Source organism: Echiichthys vipera (assembly GCF_963691815.1).
Source record: "Echiichthys vipera genome assembly, chromosome: 19".
In the NCBI taxonomy this organism is placed as follows: Eukaryota; Metazoa; Chordata; class Actinopteri; order Perciformes; family Trachinidae; genus Echiichthys; species Echiichthys vipera.
In genome coordinates this window covers 17,779,258-17,799,725 of record NC_139844.1, presented here as the reverse complement: position 1 = coordinate 17,799,725, position 20,468 = coordinate 17,779,258, and the positions used below count along the sequence as shown (strand labels likewise).

Genomic DNA, 20,468 nt, shown 5'->3' with positions numbered 1-20,468 from the left:
AAGCCAAAAAGAAAGAAATTAAATAAATAAATAACATAATACAAGTCATTAAAGAAATGAAAATAAATCGAAATCAAAAACATTAAATAGGGAGCACAAATGTTCGAGTGTGTCGCTGAATGATGAAAAAATAATCTAATTTATTCATGTTTTTCTTTTACATTTTATTTTAAACTTGGTATTCATAACCAATATGAGAAAAACAATAATACACCAATTATTTTAAAGTAGATAGAGTATATGTATATTATATATATGTATTAATATATATATAATATATATAATAAATAACATAACACGTGACAGGGTTCATTAAAGAATAGAAAATGAATTAATTGAAAACATTAAATAGGGAGCACAAATGTTCGAGTGTGTCGCCCCTGCTGGACTTTTACACATAATGAAAAATAATCCAATATTGCCTCTAATTCATCAAAGTAACTGAAGCTTTAAAATAAATGTAATGGAGTTAAAAGTATAAGATGAAGTGGAGTATAAGCAGAAAGCAGCATAAAATGAAAATAATGCTAATATTAAGATATTAAAATGATCATTATTAACATATTAATGTATTTATACATCACATGTTGATTTTAAAGATACATTATGAAAGCACATTGAATCCTTCATCTCATTGTATCTGTGCATGGCTACATTAGTGCCTATAAGCCACTAGCCCAGATTGTGTAAATGTATTTATTTCTATTTATTAATTCCCAAATGTTTCTTTACTAATGATAAGTTGCATTCATGTTAAATTGTATTTTCAGACATTTTTTTTGAAGAAAGAAAACGCTGGAGGCATTGGGCCGACCCCCTGTTGAAGATCTCTGCTCTAAAGTATTTGTATCTCCCAGTGGATGAGCAGTGATGGATTAAGGTATTCAGGGATGATGGGATGTAACTAAATATGTTTACTTGAAGACAGTAATTAAATTCAATATCAATGCACTTGTACTTGCATCATTGTTTCCATGTTATGCTAAATTCTGCTTCTTCTCCACTACATGTTGGACGCATACTTTATATACAGTAATTCAAATTGGACCCACCTTTAGCATTTGCAACATTAAAGTCATGAACACATTAATGCATCAATAACTATAATGCAGTAACGTAATATATACCATACGGAATAATGAGTGCTTTCACTTTTGGTAGCCTACTTTAAGTATGTTTTGATAATACTTCTGTATTTTTATCTCTACAGTTTGAACGCAGAGTACGTTCACACTGTAGTATTGCTACTTTCACTTAAGTAAAATATCTAGATACTTCTTCCACCACTGTATTCAGGTAATTAAATAAAAATACTACATAGTAAAACACCCAATTACAAGTGAAAGTCCTCTTATTTTATTGAATTCTTATGTACGTGTATGTTATTGCAGGTCAAGATGGAGGTAATTTAACTACTTATATACGGTTGGGTACTTTAATCGATAACAATACTGTACATTATATTTTACAAACAGTCATATGTTTTGTTGGCATTTCCATTCACAAAGTAACTGGAGTCACATAAATGAAGTGAAATAAAAAAATACAATATTTAGCTTTGAAATGTAGTGGAATAACTAAGTATAAAGTAACACACAATGTAAACAATCAAGTTTAGAACCAAAACAAATGTGTATTTAAGTGCAGCATACTAAGTTGTTTTTTATTACTTTAGATATTTACTTGAATTGTTTGTCCTTTCTCCTTGTATCGATCTGTGATTCTCAAAGTCATTAATTAACTATAATTCATTCATATTTTTATAGATTCTAAATACCAGTAGATTTAACTATAACAAAACGTGTCTCCAAATCATAAACCATAAGAAAAAAAACACATCTAAATTCATACAAAAATATCACCCAGAGACAATAACACCAGAATAAAACCGGGAAATCAGCATCCTCATTTCAAAATAAAAGCATCACATTCTTTATTTCCTTTTATTTTTTATATTCTTTTCATCATAAAGGCTAATGTTACGCTTATGTAATATGTGTACAAGATGCATCTAAGATCTGATGTTTATTTATCTATCTAGCGGGTAAATATCCATCAAAGTTATATTTTAGGACTAAGCTTGTGTCTCCTTTTATGAATGAATCTGTGACAATAAATAAGAATAAGCACCGTTTACCCCAGACTCCACATTAAATAGCTTTAATTTGTAGCTACATTCAGAAAAAGAAGAGGCGTTTATGACCGGAAGTACTTGTGGTAACTATGGTAACTTGACCGGTGTGGTCCCCGCTCCAGTGGGGCAGACAGCTGAGGGGGTATTTAACATCGGCACGACCACCGAGCGGCTCCGAGTCTCTGTCCCGAACCCGCATAATGCACGGGGGCAAGAGAGGACTGGTGGCTCCGCAGAACACTTTTCTGGAAAACATCGTCCGGCGCTCCAGCGGTGAGTTGGACTCTGAACAGGGAAAGAAGAATGAATGGATGTGGATGTTGCATGTCAGTCACGGAGCCCCACAGGGCTGCACGGGATGCTGAAGTCAACCTTTAAACGCAATGTGTCTGTTATTCAACGGGAATCCGCAGCAAATGGCACTTTCTGGCTATTTCATCTTTGTTTTGCAACTACCTGACAATAAAAAAATATGCAAACTGGTGGATTATGCAACAGCCTCCTTATGAATTCCCTTTATTAATAAACTAAAGTCAGTATAATAGTCAATTCTGATACCCCTAAATACATACACTGGTATATTATTATCATTATCTATGGAAACAGGCAGGTTTATTGGTCTTTATTGGTCAATTCCATGTTTTATTACTCATTACATAATGATTTAAGGGATACTCTTTCTCATAAAAATGTCCTTTATTTCTGATGAGTAATTCTAGATGAATGATTATAAGAAACCTGAGCTGTGTTTTAGGTAAGGGGATATTTTTGTGTGGCTTTTTATTAATTATACGTTGTGTGGGCAAGATACTTGTTTGTTCATGATCAATGAATAAATAAATAAATGATATGATGCAGAGATGCTGGTCAGAGTCAGACAATATTTATTTATTTTACCTGAAGCCTGAGAGTGCTCATAATGGCGTCTTTTCCGTAACAGTTGAGATTTCCACTCTCATATAAGCGTAAACAGTGAGACAGTGAATATGAGAACATGCATTCTCATTCTTACAAACGCCTTTTTGTGTTTACAGTGACTCTGTTGCATTTTATGGTATTTTAGCTCTTGCAGCGTCCATGTCCCATTAACCAGTGTATCTTTTAGCTGCAGTGTTAAGCTGTTATTTAAAACGTATTTTTGGATTGACAGTGTGTGTGGCAGCTAGTTCCCTATGAGAGTTTGTGTGGTGGTTTTCATGATGAAGTGCACAATGTCAGAAAAACTATAAAGAAAGATAATGCAACATTGATTTAATGGTTCACCTCTGCAGTAAATTGAGTCTGTGGCAGTAAACTGAATTCCAGTCATTGTCGTCTGAATCTGTCAGACCCTGAAACAAACATCTGCAGAGTGGAAGCTGGGAAATAAACATGCATGCTTTAAGTTTGACTGTAAAGTGTCCTCAGCCTCTTCTCTCCTGAGAGCAGCTCTGTCCAAACTGCTGTGAAGCTGGAGAACTTTGCAGTGCCTCATCAATATTTAATGGACATTAAGGGTGGAACATGAACATTTTATCAACAACTATTCCCGCTCAGTGACTCGTCTGATTTACCACTGTTTACGGCTGCTTTAAATATTAATGATAATGTGTCTGTTACACTGTATGTTATTAAAATACTGTCAGTAGTGAGTTTGCTTTATAGTCGTTTTGAATAATTGCAATATTTCAGGTATATATTCACAGAGGTTTTCTTTAATCCATGACACTTGTCAGTCACATTTATAGGAGACTGTAAATAAAATAAACATTAAAATATCAGATTTAACCAACTATTTGCTTGTTGGAATTTACAACCTTGTTGTTAAAATATTAATCAAAGACAACGCTGCAAAAATCCCGTCAGTTGCGTAACTCCAGTTGTCACAAGGATGCTCCGGCTCCCACTGACACAAAAAGGTGGGTCGACAGGTGCACTTTAGTCTGCAGGTGTGTTGGTTAGTCGTGACGAGTTTCTGCTGCTGTATGTTGTTGCAGAAACCAGCTTCCTGTTGGGAAACGCACAGATCGTGGAGTGGCCGGTCGTTTACAGCAACGATGGATTCTGCAAGCTGTCTGGATATCACAGAGCGGAAGTCATGCACAGGAGTAGCACGTGCAAGTAAGACGCTTGTTGTATAATGGCCTATAATGGAGGGTGGAGATGCATTTTCTTTTATTTTTTACATTGAATCTCAGCTCCAGCACCTCGAAATACCTTTATTTGATGAGCAGTTATTTATCACAATACTGTGCTCTTTCACCAGAGGAAAATAAAAAACTGTACATTTCCTTCTGTTGTCCCTGACCACATGTTAAAAAGGTACCCTAAAATCTGATCTGGTCTTTAAACACATAATACATTTATATTGGAAAGGTCAACTAATTATGAAAGTGGTAAAATTGGACAAACAGAGGAAGAGAAATAAAATACGATCGTCTACAATTATGATCTTGTTTGTTGTCGTCTCAAAAAATGTTCCCACTGGCTTGCGACAACTAAGATAGATTTAAAGAAGAAAACGTGTTCAGTCCACTTACGTGATGTTCTGCCCAGCCAATAACACACACTCTTTTGCTTCTTGGTATTCCTTCTCCATTTTTTTGCAGTTTCATGTATGGTGACCTGACTGATAAGAAGACTATTGACAAAATCAGACAGACCTTTGATAACTATGAGTCCCATTTCTATGACGTGCTGCTCTACACAAAGAATAGTGAGTATCACGGCTGAGCTCTGCTGTGTTTTTACTAAAATCATCAAATGCACGATGACATGTGCGTCTATTTGTCCCATTTGTTTATTTCCATTCATTCCATTCATTTGAATTGTTCCTACAGGAACACCGATATGGCTCTACATGCAGGTAGCTCCGATCAGAAATGAGAACAACAAGGTGGTGCTTTTCCTCTGTACCTTCAGAGACATCACGCTTTTCAAACAGCCCATTGAAGATGAAGGGACTCGAGGTGAGGCAGCTCCCGTCCTTGTATCTGCACCAGTATTTCAGTGGAATCTTCCACACACTAAAGGAGTTGAGCATTTAGATCAAATTCACATCAAATGATTGTCAAGTGAACGTCTCAGCATGCTCTCTTTTACCCAAATGAGACCACGGTGGGTGCAGCGCATGCGGCACAAAAGTCTCGAGCACACATGAGTGGCTGTGACTTAACAGACATTTGTTTCTTGGTATGTAACATACAACTGTCCAGGTGTTGTGTGTGCGGGTCAGTGATCACCGGTCTCTGTGGGTGCCATGTCCCAGGGGATTAAGTGTGTCACTAAGACTTTTACATACATCAAGCAGAAACACAAGGACACTGAGGCCACATGGGGTTAGTAAATGTATGAAAATACTGATTATACACAGACACAATAATAGAATATCTGTCCCTTTTTGTACAACATTTGCCAGCTGACAAAAGGGTTTTACAGGGATGATTTAAACACAATCAAGCCCTACTCGGTATATAAGATATGAATCACACTGTCATCATCTTTGGGCTGCTGAAACATATTATATTGTTGATTCAAGAGGAACACACTCGCATGTATTTGAGTCATGCACAATATCAAAAAGTATACACTATTTCCACATTTTAATAGCATTTTTACCTTTCATTATTTCTTTCTTTCTGCCTACAAAGACACTACAGAGTCTGCCAGGATGGTGCATTCATTCACAATTATATAAATTGGAAAAATGACTTTGTAAAGTGACGTGAGCTTTGAAAACCATGCTGCTATGTTTTTTCCAGCAAGTGGGGGAGGCTTTATTCAAATTTCAGTGATGTAGTCTCACAGTGTTTTCTGTGTTTGTTGTGTTTCTTTTTTTTATGTTTTTTTTTATAATGTTTTGTAAGGTGTCCTGGGTGTCTTCAAAGGCACCGACCAATAAAATGTGTTATTATTTTTATTAATTTCTTCACAAAGAGAATTAACATTATATTGTACTTCATTATTCACTTGTGAAACTTTTTGTGAATTCACTTTTCTGTCTCTGAGCAGGATGGACAAAGTTTGCCAGACTGACGCGGGCACTGACCAACAATCGCAACCTCGTACAGCAGATAGCACCGCTGAGCAAGACTGAGGTCAGCCACAAGCCGTCCAGACTGGCTGAGGTGAGGAACCTCACCTGAGCGGAGCCTCCTACTGATGAATTTGGGGGAGATCTACCTCCCCCGAATTCACTAGTAGGATTCCAGTGCACTTTGCCTAGTTGGAGGTCCGAAACTTTAGACTTCCCATGGCACTTGAACGCAGCATGAGCAGCACAAGTGAAACGGAGCGACGGATGACAGGCAGAAAGCTCAGCAAATAGTTTTATTCGGACCGATTAAAACTATTGGTCAGACTTTTATCACTGAATATTTTTGAGTCTCAACACCAGGTGGTTTTCTTTTATATTTTAGTATTAGGAGAACTTTAAGATCACAGAAGAGAAGTATTAAAAATGCCAGAAAGGTAAGAGTTGCTTAAGAGTGTATAGCATTTTAAATATGTCTAAAGATGAGGTTGCTCCTTGAGGCACTTTATAGAAAATGTATTGATTCTGTAATCACAATCGTTAATCTCTCTGAAAGGCTCTCCAGCTGGGATCGGACATCCTCCCTCAGTACAAACAGGAGGCGCCTAAGACCCCGCCACACATCATCCTCCACTACTGCACCTTCAAGACCACCTGGGACTGGGTCATACTCATCCTCACCTTCTACACCGCCATCATGGTGCCCTATAACGTCTCCTTTAAGACAAAGCAAAACAATTTGGTGTGGCTGGTGCTGGACAGCGTCGTGGACATCGTTTTCCTGATCGACATTGTGCTCAACTTCCACACCACCTTCGTGGGTCCTACTGGGGAGGTCGTTTCAGACGCGAAGCTCATACGAATGAATTACCTGAAGACGTGGTTCGTCATCGACCTGCTGTCCTGTCTGCCCTACGACATCATCAATGCCTTCGAACATGTAAATGAGGTGAGTAACTTTTGGTGTAATGTATTGCTAAAATGGCTTATGAGTTGGTACTTAACAACGCATATAAATATCAAAACATTTCTGATTTCTGCAAAGGACTTCAACACGACTGCTTCCCAAACAAGTCATTTCCGTGAGCCTTCAATATTCCACAGGAATACCACACGGACAGAAGACTCTCTACTCCCAGTAAGGACATACATGTTCATATCTTTTGAACGATGCCATAACCAACACTTTTTTATATTACCAATGGATCAAATGACTGCATGCTATGTTAAAGGAGTCGCTTGTAGTCACAAACCCTCAGTGATTTATCACCTGTCCAGCAGCAAACAGTGACTAGTTGGTGAACATGGTGGAGCAGAAAGGAGGCGTAGAGACTACAACCTGGTGGACTAACTGGTTATTTTCATTATCAATTAATATGTTGATTATATTTTGATCAATAAACTTTTTGTTGATAAAATGTTTCACAGTATAAAACTTCATATCACAGTTTCCAAAAGCTTTAAAAAGATTTTCATCTGGTTAATTGTCTTTTAAGTAACTATCTATCAAAGAGCAAGTTAAAACAATGGTGATTGATCTGATGACCCACTAATGAAAGTGCTTCTACTTGCCTTTTTGCAGAGTATTACAATCTGTGAGTCTTTGGCCACATTCCCTCTCTAAATGTAAATGCACCGTCATGTTTAGTGACGCTGCTGACAGCGGCTGGTCTGCGGGTTATGCTGCGTTCACTTGTAATTGGAAATCAGGAACTTCCAGTTTCTGAGTCAGGCTTGCAGTAAGGGCAGAAGTGTAATAGGAATTTGTGTGTATGTATGGATGTGAGAGGGGAACATATAGGGGACGGACTTGAAGTAGAGACGTGAATGTTTCAATACATTTTGCAAAAGAGCAAAAAAAAGTCAACACAAAGTGAGCGTAAATGCGACAAGATGGAGGGCTCTGAGAAAACAGGCTAACCTGCAGTTACATCTTACCGCCAAAGAGGCCGCTAGAAACAAGGTATCTCAAATCTTACAGATTATGACTTTAATTTAACATATTCAAAATGCTTTTTTTGTCTGAGACAGAAATATATTCATATAAAACCCCCCCAAAAAAATCTGGAGCAAGGGAATTCTTTCTCAGCTTTAATTCATGATTCATACTTGCTGATTATTTTGATTATTTATCGTCCTCATGTCCTGTCTCTCACTGTAGGGTCTCAGCAGCCTGTTCAGCTCCCTAAAGGTGATCCGCCTGCTCCGGTTGGGTCGGGTGGCCCGCAAGTTAGACCACTACCTGGAATACGGAGCGGCCGTCCTGGTTCTGCTGGTGTGCGTCTTCGGTCTGGTGGCCCACTGGCTTGCCTGCATCTGGTACAGCATCGGGGACTACGAGGTCATCGATGAGACCACCAACACCATTAAGACGGACAGCTGGCTCTACCAGTTGGCCCTCAGCATTGGGACCCCTTACCGCTACAACGCCAGTGGTACAGGACAGTGGGAGGGGGGTCCCAACAAGGACACGCTGTACATTTCCTCTCTCTACTTCACCATGACGAGTCTCACCACCATTGGATTTGGCAACATTGCTCCGGCCACAGATGGAGAGAAGATTTTCTCTGTGGCGATGATGATGGTGGGCTGTAAGTACTCAAATGCAGCATTAAGCAGTGTGTTACAAACATTTTATTACAACTATTTCATTGCAAAATTGTAACCTTTTTTTTAAAATCAAATGTTAGAAAACAACAAGTCTTATATTATGTAACAAATGATGTCCTTCTATCGTCCCTGTTCTTGGTATGAGTGGTGGTTAATGGAGCAGTAAACGGAGTCACACAGCCGTCTTATATAGATACACACACACTCTCGCTCTCACGTGAACACACATTCAAACAGCTTCCTATGGACATGAGGCCTCCAATCGTTCCTGTCTTCTTCCCGAGCCTCTGACAAACCTACATTTATCAATCGCCAGTGGACAGTTTATCAAGTGAAATTCAAGTAAGGCCTTTCAAAACAGCTTAAATCAAAGTGACCGCTGTTTTTCTTCTTCAATGGACGTACAGTGCAACCATGACAGTCTGAATCAATCTGAGCAGAGGACAAAAGGACAGCAGTTCCACTGTTGTTTCAGTGGTGTACAGTATGAAGGCATTGTGTGACATATAACATCTAAAAAGGTTGTATCAGAGTAATGATTGTTCAGTCTCTCTCATGTTTCAGACCTATTTCTACTGTCATATGCCACTTACTGTATTAATGGCATGTTCCAGTGACAGATGCCACTTCCAATATAAACACCAGTTTGGACACTGACTCACCATGCCTGCTATTGGCCGCCGCTTTCAGCCACCATGCTCCTACTCTTCCACTAGTTCCACTGTCTATTTTGCAAGTGCACTGTCGCTGCATCCTGGGCTTAGCGTTGCGTAGCGTCGTTTAAGAAAACAACCTCTGATTGGCTATTACCTTTGCCATTGTTGGTTAGGTTAGTTAGGTCTAAGCATGACGGGTGAGACTGGTTAGGGTAGGGGTAGGCAATTCCGGTCCTGGAGAGCCACTGTCCTGAATGTTTTAGGTTTTAACTTATACTTATATTTAACTCGTTATCAAGCAGCTGATGCTTGTCACAGTTTGATTATTGTTAGGCTCAGGTGTGTTAGGGTAGGGAGAAACCTAAAACATGCAGGACAGTGGCTCTCCAGGACCGGAATTGCCCAGCCCTGGGTTAGGGTCAGGGTAAGAATATCAGAGTAAGCCAATCAGAAGCAGAGTAGGCGGGTAATGCCTTTGCCCTCCTAGGAGAAAAAATAGTGCTTTTACACCTTTACCGGAATATTAACTCTGGCTTCACCAGTTTATCACTCTGTGATTGTGGGAAAAAACACCCCGGCTTGTTTGTATTACTTTAATCCCAATAGTCTTGGGCGGTGCTTTTGACTCTTGCAAAAATAGACAGCTATGGTCTCTGACACGTGAGGACATCCGTTGAGCAAGACTAGCGTAATGTTGACAGCTGCCTATAAAGAGAGGTTATCTGACACTTGTTATAATGACATAAGCTACCACTTAATGTCCGCAGCTGCAGGTGGGAAGTGATACGCCAGTAAAACAACAGCTGTACATCCAATTTTCCGATCTCCCCATCGCGCCACAGCAGATGATACATACGTCCTCTGATGCCGTTTCCATTCCACTCATGCGTTCATCCATTCATAATACAACCTTGCAGGAGCTGAAACAATCTGGATGCATTTACTCGACTTGATGTTAGACACGATAATGTGCTGCACAGACCGGCTGGTCGTCTGCCAGCTGCCAATAAAGCAACATATGGTGGAGATGTACAGGTTTCTGCTCAGACACAAAGTAAAAAATCAAGCTCAGTGTGATCGACACATCGCTGCTTAGATCATTTTACCATGTAAATCACATACATACACACGCACTCACAGATGTCACTGGCATTTTTGAATCTTTTTTTGACAACATCATTTTGTATAGGCCACATAAATGATAATTCACACCCAGCATTCAGTAATTCAGAGGCTCTCTAGACTCTGGTCGTGTAATTCACATTTAGCCGCAGCCTCAGTGTTTGAACCAGCGGGGAGCGTTTAGGACTCGGCTGTGTTGATAATAAAAAGTGACATGTTCAACGCCCATCGCAGCCTGCTCTGGTTGGTCATCACTTTGCTCTATCAGTAAAGCATCATCTTTGTGTTAATTCACTCGTACTGACGTTATTTGAGCCCCTTCTCTGCTTTGAAGTCTGTTTAAACTTAAGGAATACATGTTTTCTTCTATCACTGATGCTTAAAGCCTAAAACTAGAGACACATGACTATTTACATGCAGCTGTAAACAGATGAGATGCTCTCAACAACCAAAATACAGTATTTTATGGTCTTGATTTCACATCAAACGCTAAATTAGATCAAGATTAAGCTCTTTATGTGTGTGACGTGAACTCAGAAGTGATGCAGAGTTATGGACCTCGCCATGTTGTGTAACACACACACCGCATTCAAACATGGCTGGCATTGCATTCACCGCCTAAGTTTCATTCACAAAACTGAGTCGCCTCGCCTTAAAAAGTGTGGAATAATGAGAAAGTCAAACCTCATTTAAATCACGTTGAACCTCTTTATAAAAATAGAAATCTATTTTTACGCAAGTGTCTGTATTATTTCCATCACCCACTGCAGTTACAGTAATAGCTTTACCTTCAGAGTCGCTGCTTCCACTGTCAGCCTTTGCTTACAGTTCCTCCGTCACGACTCGCCTTCCTTTGCTGACCTTTGGCCCACTCCTCTAAAACAGCATGTAAAGTGATGCGATGAAAAAAACAGTGAGGGCAACACAAAGTGACAGCCACGCTTTCAAGGTCTGCACTTCCCAAACTAAACACCCATTATTCCGGTGGTGTCTCGATCTCGAAAGATCACTCAGTCACACTGAAGTGTCGGGTTCAATTACGGCCGATAAATCTCCTGCTACAGATACAGTAATTATGTGAGAGGAAAAGAAGAAAGGGAGAGTTTGCCTGCAGCCTCCAGTGTAGTAAAAGGACAATGAGCCATCACGTTAGATATGTATTCTAACCTCTGGGATCCTGCTGTGGCACTGGAGACGACTCTTTCCTCTTGAGTGGGTAAAACCTCACGATAAGAGATACTGACTGACTCTTTGAGGTCACCGCAGCACAGAACTCTTACTGAGCGCATTATGAATTACATTATGAACGCTGAATCCACCACTCAATGGTACAAACAGGACATTATATATGCTAATTGATTTACCCTTAAATAATGGTGCAATTAAGAGAGTTGTAATGGGATTTTGTGGAGAATAATTAATAAAGATTGGATTGTAATGAAGTATATTAGGGTATTTTGGATAGAAGGAAGAGTAAAAACTACAAAAGCGTGAAAACTATTCTTTAATTCATACCTTATGAGGATATTAACAAAGAGGAAATCTTAAAGGGAAAAGTATTAGATAAATGAATTAATTGTAATGGGATAGATCATTTACTGAGAAAATGAATAGATACATTAGTGGGATGTAATTAAGTATGGTATTTTTAATGGATCATATAGACCTATATGTTTTAATGTACATATTTTAAGTAAAATGTCATTAAAATTAATTTTAAAAAACATCTCTTATTAGGGATCCATAATAACCATCCTCTTATAGATAATGGTTCCTTACAATATGCATATATAACTTGTGAACACCTTAAATTTGCACTAAAATAAAGAAAAATAATGGTCCTTTTATGATACAAGTCAAAGGGCACATGCTTTTTTTTGTCAATTTAAATGTTTTAACCCCATAAACCTACCTAAAACATGCATAAGCTCTAATCCATTCATATATGTTTAATAAATCATTAGTTTACCCATTGATAACCTGATACATGATGTCAAATACCTGAATAATGTTTGGAATAAAAAAAATGTTTCCTACTTGAAAACATTTCAGACCTTCATGCGAAGCAAACTCAAATTAATTCCTAGAAAACAAAAACAAATAGCTCCTTCTCATGTTCGTGTGTGTGTGTGTGTGTGAGTGTGTCAGTCACTTTACACCCGACTTTGCTCTTCATCTCCCGTTTTTTAGCGCTGCTGTACGCGACCATCTTTGGAAACGTCACCACCATCTTCCAGCAGATGTACACCAACACAAACCGCTACCACGAGATGCTCAACAACGTGCGCGACTTCCTGAAGCTTTATCAGGTTCCCCAAGGTCTGAGCGAGAGGGTCATGGACTTCATCGTCTCCACCTGGGCCATGTCTAAGGGCATTGACACAGATAAGGTATTATTATTGTCAGAAGCAGGAGTTCAGAAAATGTAAAAATAAAAATGCTCTTACCACAATAACACCTTAAACTCATAATGCACATCATATATACTGTGAATAAAATGTTGATTATGTATCTTTTAGGAGTTTTCACAATGTACTGACTGCGTAGAGGTTTGCCGTGCACACGGGCTTTAAGTCCAAAGGTAAACTGATGCACAGCTCTGTCACTGACTTCAGAAGTAAGAATGTTATCATTTTCAGCAGTATCGTAAAAAAAAAAAATGTACGAGTTGGGTGGAAAGGTTGACAATAAGCAGCCTCAAAGGTCAGCAGCAGATTACTGAGTGCACTCGCTGACACTTCACTGACACCTTTGGAAAAGGATACCAGACTTCATTGATATTTTTGCTGAGCTACGGCCAAAGTGACAGCAGATTCATACAGTAGTTGAATAATCTCAATCATTCATTATGAAAGGAAAGAAAAAAAACACTGGTTGGTGCATTTTTTACAACATATGAGCCTATATTTATTGAAGGCTTGTCGTTTTTAACCCTCCATTCAAGACTTAGATTTTATTTTTTAATGCCACATCCTACCTGAGGATAAGGGCACATTTTTACTTTTTTAAAATTACTTACTGAATACTTTTGGCTTGACTGTTTTGGGAAATGTTTACCATAAATGAGTGGATTCTCAAACTAATCCAGTAAAGGGCCGTGTGGCTCCAGGTTTTCATTCCAACCAAGCAAGAACACACCTGATCCAACAGATCCAACTGTGTGAAGGCGATTCAGTTGGTTGAATAAGTTTAAGTCAGGTGTGTTCTTGCTTGGTTGGAATAAAAACCTGCAGCCACAGCAGCCCTTTACTGGATCAGTTTGAGACACCTGTTATATATGATATGAGACTACAAAGCTGATGCATGTTCCCTTAAAGTCATAATCATAGACTGTATAAAAAATGGACGTAGCTTACACGTCTGGGTCAGCTCTCTCAACTTGATCCAATCGTCCTCGCCTACGGGAGTCGCCATCTTGCCAGACTTTGACTCCGCTTCATTTCCTCTTACCAAAAAAGGGCATGTATGTGACGTTGGGGGGAGGGAGATACGTCCATCTGTCTGACGTATACCTCCGAGGAGAAGTAAGGGCGAGCAGTTAGCTGTCACTCAAGAGGCCCTTAATTATTCATAAACTTAAACCTCCAATAAAATAATAAGTAGCCTGGTACAAAAATAATCCTCTGTGTTGTCATGAAGGTTTTTTTTTGTATCAGGCCTTAAACAGGTTTAATGATGCTGTGAAAATGGCCTGTTTAACATGAGGATCAATGAGAAACTGCTCTATTGTGAAAACTTCTCCTAGTGGACACTCAGGGAACTGCAGTTTTTGGCACTTCCGTATTGGATCAACCAGGGAGTTGCTGTGGTGGGGGGTTGGATCATAATCCATAATAATTGATATATGTTGTTCATAGCGGCCTCTTTGGCGGTAAGATGTAATTGCTGGCGAGCCTCTTCTTTCAGAGTCCTCCATCTTGTAACGTTTGGAGTAGGAATGTTTCTTGATTGTTTGCACGTCTTCACTTTGGTTAAAAGTGTCCTGGGAAAGACAGGAAATGGGGTGAGAGAGAGGGGGAGACACGCAGCAAGGGGCCGCAGATCGGAGTCGAACCTGTGGCCGCTGCCTTGAGGACTTTCAGCCTCTTTACATGGGCCGACTGCTCTAACCACTCAGCCACCAGCCGCCCCTTTGGATAGTTTTTTGTTAATTTTTGTTAGGACTGGAAGTTGAACAACCTTCTTTCTCTTGTCTGATCCTTCATTGTGAGTCAGCACTAATGAAATGGACCTGCGCCGGTCAGACACATTAAAGCGAGCCTCACCCAGGAGTTGGAAGTCCGATAACAATGAAACACAGCATAAGCTTCAGTCACTAGCTCCGCCCGGGCCGACCAACTGCTGCTGACTGACTTAAAAAGTGTCACTAATATAGTGCCGCATTTGAATTTTGTGCGGGGATGTCACCACAGACACTCAAAGGCAAAGCAGCAAATACAGGTGCTTTCATTAGTGGGTCAAATGATCAATCACCATTGTTTGAACTCACTCTTAATGACATATTAACTGCTCTGACATCTCATCATCTCTCTCAGGTTCTCTCAATTTGTCCCAAAGACATGAGAGCGGACATCTGCGTCCACCTCAACCGGCAGGTGTTCAACGACCATCCGGCGTTTCGCCTGGCGAGCGACGGCTGCCTACGCTCTCTTGCCGTGGAGTTTCAGACCACGCACTGTGCACCTGGCGACCTCATCTTCCATGTCGGAGAGAGCGTCGACACCCTCTGCTTCGTAGTCTCCGGTTCACTAGAGGTCATCCAGGACGATGAGGTCATCGCAATACTAGGTAATCTAACGCAATATTATCAAACGGGCCGGGTCAAGTTTTATCTGTGCCTGTTGGTGTAGATAAAAGTGGACCAAAGGTTGTCTCAGTGGAAAGATGCATTTGTGGTCCAGCACTAAATGTTTCCCTCAGCCTATTAGGCTTGCAGGCTACGTGAATATATACATTTTTATTCCTGTTATATGTTTTCTTTTGCACTGCAGGCTCTCTGCATGCTCACAGTTAAGTCAAGAAAATGTCACATGAGATGTTCATGTCAAAGAATTCAACACTTTCTGCCTGTTATAAACCCGCTGATCGTGTCTGGCTCCCTCCAGGTAAAGGCGATGTGTTTGGAGACGTGTTCTGGAAAGAGACCACGCAGGCGCGGGCTTGTGCAAATGTCCGAGCTTTGACTTACTGCGATCTGCACGTCATCAGGAGAGACGCTCTGATGAGGGTGCTGGAGTTTTACACAGCGTTCGCCAACACGTTCTCCCGCAACCTCATCCTCACCTGCAATCTACGAAAACGGGTAAAAATAAACACTTAATCTCTTAATGGAAAATCTAGTTTACGGCCAGACAGTGTGGACTGGGGCTGACTCAACGCAACGCACGATTATTTTCATTATCGAATATTTTATCGATTAATCCTTTGGGCTATGAAATGTCAGACAATTGTAAAAAATGTCCTTCCAAGTTTCCCAAGCCCAATCAGAATCAGAATCAACTTTATTATTATTAAGTATGCCATCAAGTTACATAGTAGGAATTTGACCTGGTGTTTTGTGGTAGTGGATGCTGAAAAATACAGAAAAATACACTAAATTTAAAAGGGTCACAGAGAAATTAGGACTCACAAATACATAAGAAAGAATAATTTACAATAGAGGAATTATAAGTTATAGATGTAGAATATAAATAATATAAAAGAGAAATAAAAGTCTTTAAGCGTCCTGTTTTTTTAAATCTAAAACAAAAATATATTCATTCAAAATCGAATAAAACAAAGAATAACAGGAACTCTTCATATCTGAGAGGCTAAAAACAAAAGTTTCTGCTATTTTAATTGCATAAAAATTACTTGAACGATTAGATCACCTGTGGAAGCCATGTTTTTTTTTAAATTTATAAACCCTTATACCTCCAAACTGCCAGAGGGAAGTATATCCTTTGTTGCGTGAGTCAGGCAGGTTACTTAAGGTTCATCAGTGGTGATGCTGATTAATGGAAGTAGCAAACAGTTTTCCACTGTGCTTGAGCGTTTCGACCGTTTATTTTGTATCTGAACGAGTGATAATTATGCGGTTATGTGGTGTCATTAAGACATTAAATAACGATTATTATTTCAAACGCAAAGGAACCAGTCTTCGTTGGTAATTTGCTCAAGTGCACGTAAAAAACAATCAGCATCCAGTAGTGACCACAAGGGAAGGATTAATCACTACATCCTCAAAACAGTTGTCGAATATTTTTCTGTCGATCGACTTATCGATTAATCGTTGCAGCTCTGGTGTGGAATAACATGATTGTAACAAAAATGAAGCTCCTGAAGTGGAGAAAATTGTATCTCAGTGATGTTTTTGAATCATTTCTTATAAAATGAAAATTGCACCTATGGTAGAACAATGTATTATAAAAATAGAAAGGTCTACAAGAAGGAGTCAGCAGAGAGGTCTCACAGCAATCAGGGAGAATTTATTGAATCAAGGTCTGATACACTCATCACAGAGTTCCGAGATCCACAATACCAAAATTCTCTTAACAGAACTTCCTGTCTTATATCGAAGTCCGCGTGCTGACAACGTTTACACGCCCCATCAGGTCTTTCCAATACACACTCAAGTACATTTACAGTGGCGTCTACTTTGTGTCCAGACGTCATCATGCCCAAATGCAGTTCTATTGTTTTCTAAACAGAATGTGCTTATCAGGCCTACGTCCCCAGTACACGGTGACCTAGCCCTGTTATTCACTTTCTCAATCATGTTTTCTTCCACACACCTCACCTCTTTCATCGGCTCATGCAACAGTAACATTTCAGAAGCTTATTTGGCAAAAGGACAATCACAAACATGTAGCGATGAACAAAGTCCAAACTAAGACGAATTAATATTTGATAGAGCTTCTCATGGTAACACATCATAATCCCATTAAGGAATAGAGATATATTGCTTTCCCGTCTTTATAGTAAGTTGCTCATAGATCGCTTTAATGTTCTCCTATGGGATCACATTAATCCTTAATGAAGACTCCCTTTAAAGTCCATCCGGTACACGTTGTCCGTTGTGCTCTTTGTTCAGGACTGGCTTATATGAAGTGGAATTACATTTGAGGTACAGAAGATGTTATCAATTAGAATATGCACTTTTATGAAGGGATTAAACAGGAACATGCAGGTTTCTAATGGTTTTACAGTGTTTTAAGTAGCTAGGAGTTCAGATTTTCCTCTCTGACTCTTCACTTTAGTTGCAGCTCCATGATAAAAGTCTTATCAAATCACACAGTCAGTGAAGCAGCTCTAAATCTAAACATTTTCGAGGTAAATTGTGGCTACTTGATGAAAGATTTATGACTTGTACTTCAAATGTATTCAATGAAAACAAAGCCATCTATTATTCATTTGAGCAGCTTTAAAAACTGTTTGTGCTGCAAAGGTTTCAGATTTACTCTCTGCCCTCTTTATGGTTGTGGACTCAGTCAACTCGCATGCATGTGCATCTAAACTGCACATGCACACGAGCCAACTGCTAAAATCCATACAATCAATGCAAAACCAAGCAATGCAAATCCTTTTTTAACCTTTTTTACTGTTGGTTTTAGTTATTTTAGGGTGTTTTTTGCATTTTGTGCAGCTGGTTTGATTGAACGGATTTTTTTTTTTACCTAAAGTGCCGTAGAATTTGTGGGGATGATATATTTTGTCCATCGGCAATTGTTTAAGATTACATTGAGAAACTTCCAGTAATAAAGGTTTTCTCTCACACTTTGACTTTAAACATAAAAAATCTTAGGTAGTTTCAGATGAATCCACAGATGAGTTAAATGTTCATATCATATTTTTTTTCTTCCAAACATTCAGCATTGAGGATTGAATCACTGATATAACTGTCAAAATGACTGCAGTAGTACAGGACTGTTGTGTTCAGGGGAATTGGTGTTTCACATGGTAAAATAATTTAATTACAGTATATATTTATTTATAATAATAATAATAATAACAATATTTTGGAACTGTTCATGAACACTCTTTTGTATTTATTGTTACTGTTGGAGCTGCAGTCAGTCGATTAATCGATGTTATTGTCTATTACATTCATCTCTAACTATTTTAATGATAGAAAAATAGGAAATAAAAGTCTAAATATTCTGATTCCAGCTTCTTAAATGTGAATTTTAAGGAGTCTCTTTCCTCCTCTATGACAGTAAACTGACTATCTTTGAGTTGAGCACGATGTCTTGGACTTTGGGAAACACTGATAAACTTTGTCTTCACTTTCTGACATTTTATTGACCAAAATAACTAATCGATTAATCTGAGAAATGATCGGCAGATCCATTGATAACGTAAATAGCTGGTTAGTTGCAGTTACCTAGTTAGTTATTATCACAGTTCAACCACATAATTAAAAATGTTTGCAGAGTCCAGATGCTGAGAAGTTGCATCAACTTTCTTTCTTCTTTTCTCTCAGGGGCCTAGATATCACTCCAGTACTTCATCATTGCTCCATTAACGCTTTCCCTCATGCATTGCTGCTTTCAAATTCTTTAATATTTCAACATACATAGCAGGTCTAGATGCTTATCCTTGCTTTATAGCTGCATTAAATATGTACGCTCTGTTTCATCCAAGTAGAGCTCTCCTATTGTGCAGCCCACATCCCGCGTCCCTGTCCTCATGCACACATTATTCCCTCTTGCAGATAATCTTCAGAAAAATTGCTGATGTGAAGAGGGAGCAGGAGCGCCAGAGGAATGAGGTTTCTCTCTCCATCCCTGACGACCACCCAGTCCGTAAGCTGTTCCAGAGGTTCAGACAGCAGAGAGACGCTCAAACACCGGGAGAGTCTCACACCTACTTCGATCATAACTGTGTGCAGGTGGAGCCGCAGCACCACCATCACTCCGACTCAAACTCGTACACACAGTGTCCGCCTGTGTCTTCTCAGCAGCAGGAGTACAGCTCCACAGTGCAGAATAATGCTCCCTGCACTGGCGGAGGGAATGCAGGCAGCGGCATGGCTGCACCTCCACAAACGTTCGTGCACACTGAGACGTCAGAGCAAAGCAGCACGCAAGAGGCCGGGGAGTCTGTAGCGAGGCCTTGTGCAGAGAGTCAGCTGTGTCTGAAGGTCAACAGCCCTGTACGGAGCGGTGGTGCAGGTGGAGAGGCAGCTGCAGGTGGTGTTACCAGCAGCAGGGGCGCTCGAGGATGGGCAAAGTTTAAAAGCGCCGCTTCAGCTGCCCCACCTCTGCCTCCTGCTGTCGAGGCAGAAAAGAAGCCACAGAAAGCAGAGGAGTGGCCGAAAGGATCCAAGTCCGAACAGTTAACAGCCCCCAACAAGAACCAGGATCCGGAGGAGGGCGGAGAGACGGGGGGCAGAGAAGGGGGCAATGGTGCAGGTGAAGAAATAAGCACCATGCACAAAACTGACTCCTGTGACAGCGGCATCACAAAGAGCGACCTCCGCATCGACCGAGCCGGGGATTCAAGAAGCTCCTTCGAAAGAAGCCCAATGGAAAAGAGTCCAATGGAGAGAAACCCGTTCGAGCACAGTCTCGGGGTCGACTCCCTCAAACACTCTTTGGTTCAGCCGGTGTCTGAACAAGCGCTCCTTCAAGCCACGCTGCACGAGGCCAAGCTGGAGCTGAAGGGAGACATTCAGAAAGTAAGCGGCCGCCTGTCGGTCCTCGAGTCCCAGGTGAGCGAGATCCTCAGGCTGCTGTCGATGAAAAGAAGACTGTCGCTACCACCGACTTCTTCCCCGAAGGCCAGAGTGAAAATTCAAGAGCCAGGCGCCGCCTCCAAGCCGGTCACACCGAAAGCAGATGAAGGGCCTTTTTGAATTGACTTAGATCAAACATGGATCTATTAAAAACTGATTTATCTGAGCACGTGTCCTGCATGTCCTGCTGGACTCTGACATGTCTTGCATCAAACACTA

The 20,468-nt window shown here is 40.1% G+C and overlaps 1 protein-coding gene across 1 annotated transcript; it reads left to right on the top strand.

The window, feature by feature from the left end:
• Nucleotides 1-2,334: 2,334 nt before the first annotated feature.
• LOC310962255 (voltage-gated delayed rectifier potassium channel KCNH5-like) lies at nt 2,335-20,369 on the top strand (the record flags this gene model as incomplete). The annotated part of the gene is made up of 12 exons (XM_083934646.1): nt 2,335-2,407; nt 4,111-4,234; nt 4,723-4,829; nt 4,954-5,082; nt 6,122-6,240; nt 6,703-7,095; nt 7,192-7,284; nt 8,308-8,737; nt 12,725-12,924; nt 15,070-15,322; nt 15,640-15,836; nt 19,227-20,369. 12 exons carry the CDS (start codon nt 2,335-2,337, stop codon nt 20,367-20,369), a joined length of 3,261 nt encoding a protein of 1,086 aa, XP_083790772.1.
• Between the last annotated feature and the right edge of the window lie 99 nt (nt 20,370-20,468).